This window comes from Micropterus dolomieu, linkage group LG10 (genome assembly GCF_021292245.1).
Source record: "Micropterus dolomieu isolate WLL.071019.BEF.003 ecotype Adirondacks linkage group LG10, ASM2129224v1, whole genome shotgun sequence".
In the NCBI taxonomy this organism is placed as follows: domain Eukaryota; kingdom Metazoa; phylum Chordata; class Actinopteri; order Centrarchiformes; family Centrarchidae; genus Micropterus; species Micropterus dolomieu.
Window position 1 is genome coordinate 3,904,295 of NC_060159.1, and position 6,923 is coordinate 3,911,217.

Genomic DNA, 6,923 nt, shown 5'->3' on the forward strand with positions numbered 1-6,923 from the left:
TAAAGAGATATACTGAAGAGTCGGCTGGCTGCTTCTACACCTTTTTTCAGTGCATTTACCAGTGTAATAAATTTATTTACTACACTGGTAAATGCTCTTCATGATCACAGCATCAGGTCAAGTGAAGACACATCTGGCAAAAATCTGATAATCCCAGTGATCTGTCAAACAACTCTTATGATCAGTTGTGGAAACTAGAGCAGCTCAATCATGGCAAAAATTATAATCATGATTATAGTCAATACTGAATTATTATTATTATTGAATATTTTCTGTGCAAGAAGGAATAGTAATCCAGTCTATTATTGCCATAAGCTTAAACTAATAATGTTGACTAACATGTTATAGCAGTTATAACACCGCGTGGTAATCTTGGCCTGAGCTGAACTTAACATACCACAGCCTAGCTGAGAGGGAGCTTGGGCTTTTAGGGAGGGGCAGGAGCCACCACTGTAAAAGGGAGGGGTGCGTGGGATTTAAAACAAAACTAGGGCATCATTGTGAAACGGAATGCGGCACAATAATCACTTTATCTCGTCTTTGTAATCGTGGCAAGCCAAAATCGTAATTGAAAATAAAACTCGATTAATTGCCCAGCCCAAGTGGAAACCCAGTATGGCAGCCACGAAAAAAAGACTAGCTGGTATGTTGTGCCCTGATGCTGGAATAACACACTTTGATCAAAATTTCTCCAGTGATGCCTCAACCTTGCTGAAACAGATCACACATATAGTATACTCACACTCACATCAGAATCTCTCACATCGACATACACAGACACACAGATCAAATATAGAGAGGTTGAAATAAACACACAATTATTAAAATGTAATTTCATTAGAGACTGTCTCCCTCTCCGTCACTGCCCAGTTATATCACAGCAGCCCTTTGACCGAGTCCCACCAAGGGGACAATAATTCACTGTCAGCCCTCCTCTTTAATTAAACTCTACAAACAGCCTCGTCTTCTTAGTGTGTGTGTGTGTGTGTGTGTGTGTGTGTGTGTGTGTGTGTGTGTGTGTGTGTGTGTGTGTGTGTTGCTGAGGAAAGTAGATGACATCATCAGGCAAGTCAGCAGTCCTTTTTTCCACAGCAGACAAGAAAAAACTACCACAGCTGACTAAATAGATATATAGAGCATATAAATGTCTAATCCTCAGATAAAGTATGACCCTGACATTTTTTTAAATGTAGTTTACATTAAAAAACAATACAATACACTGTACATACAGGACTATCTTCTGTCAGTTTATGTGACTGATTTGGTCATTTTATTATATGCCACTATTTGGTGGATCATCTGTTAACAGTGTTTTTAGTTGTCTATTTTGATCAAATGCATAATTCCCATCAGTTGCTGTTGCAATAGTATGTGCCACTGTTTTGTAATGCAAGAACGAATAAAATCATCTTGAGATCTAGTGATGAGAAAGAAAGACACTGAGGAAGAGACACTGAGAAAGATGGACTTATTTTTAGGCAAAGTGAGCAAAGAGAAAGATGAATCGATGTGGTGTCGGGCTGTTTCCCAGGGTGACCGGAGAGCACGCAGGGACGACAGTGCAGAAAGGCAGTGTTACAGCACAACAAAACAAAGACAAGACAGAAACATAGGCTGAGGAAGGGCAGAGAGGAAAGAGATAAATATGGACGAAATAAGACAAAGGACTCACAATCAGGAAAATATTGCTTAATCAAAATATTGCCAATGACTGGGATACAAAACAAGACAGACATGATCAGGTGACAGCAGTGTCACAGGTCCATCAGTCAAAGTGCTGTCCAAGTGTCCTTGAGCAGACAGTGAAGTCCTGTTTGCTCCAGGGTAACTACAAAAACTGTCTGACCCTACCACAAACCCCACGGCTGAAACGTGTACGTGTCTCAGGGGACATGCATAGCTAATAAGTTCCCTATCAAGTGGCAGACAGTGGTACCAAGAATACTGTAGAGGTGTGTCTATAAGGCAGTGCTGGTGCTGTGATAACAATGGTGCATTTATTTCTCAACAAAAGGGATCCTCACAAAACATTATACAGTTACTGTTCTCACACAACACACAGGGTGTGAGAACACTCCCTTCCAATAGACAGAGGGCTTCCTATTACTGCCTAGATGGCAAAACTGACCAGAGCACAGTGCAAAAAAGCAGCCTTTGTCCTTTCCTAACTCCCACAGGAACTTTTCAGGTACACAGATCAGTTAACATGAGAGCACAAAAGAAAGACCTGAAACAGATAGTATTCAGCAGAAACTCATGTGCTGCTTTCACAATTTATTTCTCATGTTTTTTTCCTCATCCGCAGCCAGAAACCAAGGTGAGAAGCAAACCTTGAGATCTGCAAAAATACTGAAATGGCTACACGGATAGTGACTTTATATAAAAGAAGAAAAATGCAACCTTGAGTCTTGTTCTCGTCTGCCAGCTCTGGAGTCAAACACTTTTGTTTTCTTTTATCTCTTGTGTGAGAAATTCACTTAGTATGACATAGTTCTCTCCTTCGCCATAAAACCAGCAAAACAGGCAAAACAACAAGACTTCACCTGCCAACTGTGACATCATGTCAGCTGGCAGGTGTGTCAGTGTGGCAGGTGATTCACTAAACAGCGAGGGATGTGAGAAAGGGAAGCATAGTATTGGATTAGAAGACCTTAATTTTACAAGCCTGCTTCACAAAGTACTAGGAGTGGGCCATCTTCTTTCATATGGAATTATGTCTATGTTATTTTAAGCTTTTCAGTGTAATAGTTTACAGTCAGGAACAACAGTATCAGTAGCAAGCAGTTTGTTTCATCTGCTGTTCATCTCATTTTCAGTCCACAGATTGAAAACATTAGACAGCATTCTAGTACGTCCGCCTGATGTGACCGCAGCGCATCCCAGAAGCGGTTCTCCGCTCTTCCCTGTGGAGAATTACGCAGCGAGTCTATTTTTGACAGAAGTCGCGTCAAGCAGCACATAGCAGATCAAACCGGGCAGGACGTCAGACACAGAACACCATAGAGAATCCGATTTTCTAAATAAAACACCCTGTGCGGACTCCACATCTTTAGCGCATTTTTTTCTTCCAGAGTTTCGACAACTCTGCCTCTGATTGGATAGTACTCTTTGCCTTCGTTGGTTAGGGTTTGGTAGCCAATCAGAGGCAGAGGGTGTAGAAATGAACAAGTCAACAACACTCAGCTGCTCCAGTGTTAGTTCTGCCTCTGGGACCGTTTCATCCTCTGCATGTTAGTTTCACAGCAGCAACTGTAGCCCAGGGCTAGGGAATATGGCCAAAAACGTTTTTACAATATAAAAATTCATATCATTCGATATCGGTAATTATCACGAAAAATGTCAAACCATTATTTTCTTCAAGTTTAAAGGCTGATTTTTGCTATAGAGTGAAAGTTGAAGAAACCAGATGGCTAATTTTGGTTTTAAACTTTTCTTTATGGTCAGAACAAACACTAGATGCCAGAACAGTGGATCACTTAACAAATGTGAGGTAGAACATTCAAAACAGATATGATAAAATCTTTTTCCAACAAATAATACATGAGTAAAATTAGGTAAACTCTTTTTCAGTCCCTTTTCCTTAACAATATAAATAGCTCAATAGAAAAAGTGCGGATTTGTTTGTGATTCAAATGTATGAAATCAAACATTTATTTAACTTTTGTTGTATTGTTATTGAGGAAAATTATATCACGATAATCATCATTATTGTTTTATTGCCCACAGGTGAACATTTCTGTCTTTAGTGTTATTAATTACAGCTGAGGGTTTCCCGCTATGACATTGATCCAGTCAGACACAAAATTAAGATTACACAGAAGGACGATTTACTTGAAACTTGAAATCACTATTCAAAGCCACAGCACACACGGAAAGCAGGACACTACCCTTCTCTCTGTGGGACAGGAGCATAACTCTGTGTAGCTGTCATTGACCTGCGCTGCTATTGTTGTCCTGTCTGGACACTGATGTCATTGTTGCTGGGTGAACTCGCCCCGCTGGTGACAACAGGTGACATGCAGACAGATGCTAAGTCAACACTGCAGCTTTATGAAGGAGCTAACATCACACAACACGTCTCCCCTCAGTGCTAACACTGACACGACAGTAGATGCTGAATTTGCAAACAGTAGGGAAATGTCCATTGCAGACATAAAACACCCCCTACCACAAACACACTAATAATAACTCAAGGGATAAGGTCCGCAAAGAGCTTTTTAATATGTTGCTACTGCTGAACACATCCTCTGGAATGACAAAAGCAGCTCCAGAGGCAGTGAAGAAGAAAAGTGCCCCATCACCTTATGGAGAGACGAATCTTACCATGTAGCTAGAAACTCCCTCTGATTGGACTCTGAGGAGTTTAACAGCCACTGCAGTTCTATAAATATATAAGCTTCTCATCTGGTGAGAGAGGCTCCAAATAATGAATGAATCGGCGGATTGTGCTAAAAGCTAAAGCTAGTTTCTCATCTCAGACGGAAGAAGAGGCCAAAGAGACAACAATCATATAAATAGACAGGTAGAAAGGGAGGCAGGCATATAGACCGGGCTAATCCTCAATAATCAACTGGCTTCTAACATCCCTCCGAGCCTGAGTTGTAAATGTTAAACCTGCTGTAGAGGTGATAACACTGAAGGTCAGGAAAGATATAATGTGTAATACAGACGATTAAGCCTCCTTTCAGTTCATCTTTTGGCCCCTAAATCCTACAGTAGCTCCACTGCCTGCTGAAACTTACGAGTCTCGAGTCATCTTGGCGTCGGTAACGGGTGAATCCGGCACCTCCGCCTAAAAGAAAATCTGTTGTTGGAAGCGTCTGGTCTAATTCTTGAGGTCTTCACTTTCTCCACGGACTGCCTGACTCAGCAGCTGCTGGCTGGCTTGAAGACTGACTGGCTTAATTCAGAGGGGGAAAGTCAACTGGTGTTTAGACGGACAGTGACAGTGGCAAGGCCTGCTGGAAGCACCCCCTCCCCCATACACCCACCCACTCTTACTCACCTCACTGGAGCCAGGGCTAAAAGTGGAGCAGCTGAGTGGAGGTGTCAGGGGGTGCAATGGGTCTACAGCTGGGGGTCGTCAAAGATGGCAACCCCCCCCACAAAAGAATGTCTCTCTGCTCTTTCCAAAAATAGATCGTCTGACTTGCACATGTCATGAGCCTAGATTATGTGGGGGATTTTTAGAGCCCTACCATTCTGATACAGATGTTAGCATCTGTTACCATTGTAGGAAGCGTGCCAAACAAATGATGCCATAATGAAAATCAGTGACATAAGCCTTCCAAGTTTCAGTAAAACCTAGCTCGTGTTGTAGCAGTTAAACCCATGCAAGGGACAAAAAGTCAGGTTATCTCACATGACTGAAAACAACCAGCCAGAGGCACTGATGAACCAAGGGGTATCCATCACCTTGATAACGACCTCACAGAGGCTGAACAGCTGGGATTCTCTACCAGTCAGTCAGAACTGAAAAAGCCCCTTGGATGAGAGGCAAAACATCTTCAAGTATCTGCAACCAAGTCCAGTTGCCCTTGATTTCAATATTCCTTGGATGACTGAGAATCTTCAGAGACACTGTACATGCTAATTTGTTTGAAGGATCCTACTGAGGTCTTCACACGCTTGAAATAAAAAGGATATAAATGAAACCTACCATAACATTGATGCATTTCAATTAATTATGCCCAACAAATGTGTATTGTGTATGCAAAAACATCACAGTTGATATTTCATAATGCTCAACCAAAATGCAAATACCTTCAAAATGCTAGTTTTTAGGGCTGCCCCATACATGGTTTCACCATTTACAGCAGGATGAGTCAAGTAAGGAAAATTAACTCAAACACGTCACACTACAGTTTATTTGTTGTGGTTTTCCATGACTAATCTACAAGAAAAGTCCATCTGATAATACATAATATAGTCCGATTTAAAAGGTTCTTGGACACACAGAGTTGGATCAGTTATCAGTGTGCTCTGGTGAAGGAGTGCACTTCATCAGTTTATTTTAACAAAAGCATGCCCCACTAGTCGCCTACCACAACCTGAAAATGAGGGCTGCCTGTATTGGCTATTTGATAAATTGATCAAGGGCACCCCTTCACAAGAGCACACAGTAAACTGATCACTGCACCTGCATGAGTATCAGCTGCCTGTGATCATGCATGCAGGTGATACAGTATTGGAACGGTAAGGCAAATTCCTTTGTTTTTTTTGTTTACTGAAGACATCTTGGTTTAAGATCAAAAGATGAGTATGAGACAAGAGTTCAGAATTTCAGCACTCATTTCCTGGTTTTCACATCTAGATGTGTTAAACAACTGAGGACATATCAACGTTTGTATCAGACCACAGCATTCTTAGTAGAGTAATTAAGAGCGAATAATCGAAGCTGATGAGTGGTTTGTATCTTGTGGTGTGGCCTCTATATTTCTGCTCTCTGAGTCTTCTTCCAACAGTGGATTGTGATACCTTCACCCCTGCACTGTGGAGGTCGTTGCTGATGTCACTTCCTGATGTTTTGGGGCTTTTCTTCACAGCTCTCACCATATTTCTGTCATCAACTACTGTTGTTTTCCTTGGCCGACCACTTGGACGTCTGTTGCTCAGTAGACTAGTAGTTTCTTTCTTTTTCAGGACATTCCAAATTGTTGTGCTTGCTATGCCCAATATTTGTCCAGTGGCTGTGGTCGATTTTCCTTCTTTTCTCAGCTTGACAATGGCTTGCTTTTCTCCCATAGACAGGAAATGCAGTCTTTATAGGTTTGAACCACAGATGAAAACTTAGACTAGTCATGCAGAGCTATTTAATGTTTGGACAATCAACCTAAAAGGCAACACCTGGGCAACAAGAAACATCGGTCAGTCACATGTTCCAATAGTTTTGCTCACTTGAAAAATGGGTGGGTTCAAACAAA

The 6,923-nt window shown here is 41.5% G+C and overlaps 1 protein-coding gene across 2 annotated transcripts in view; it reads right to left on the minus strand.

Moving 5' to 3' along the window:
• The window catches only part of enah (ENAH actin regulator), a 135,928-nt gene that overhangs the window by 91,139 nt on the left and 37,866 nt on the right, over positions 1-6,923 (minus strand). The window contains exon 1 of one of the 2 annotated variants that reach the window (XM_046060349.1): positions 4,743-4,849. The exons of the other annotated variant lie outside the window; for it this stretch is intronic. Coding sequence (XP_045916305.1) covers positions 4,743-4,756 — 14 coding nt within the window. The 5' untranslated portion in view covers positions 4,757-4,849. Of the gene's footprint in view, positions 1-4,742; positions 4,850-6,923 lie in introns of those variants that run through there. 2 annotated transcript variants of the gene reach the window in all.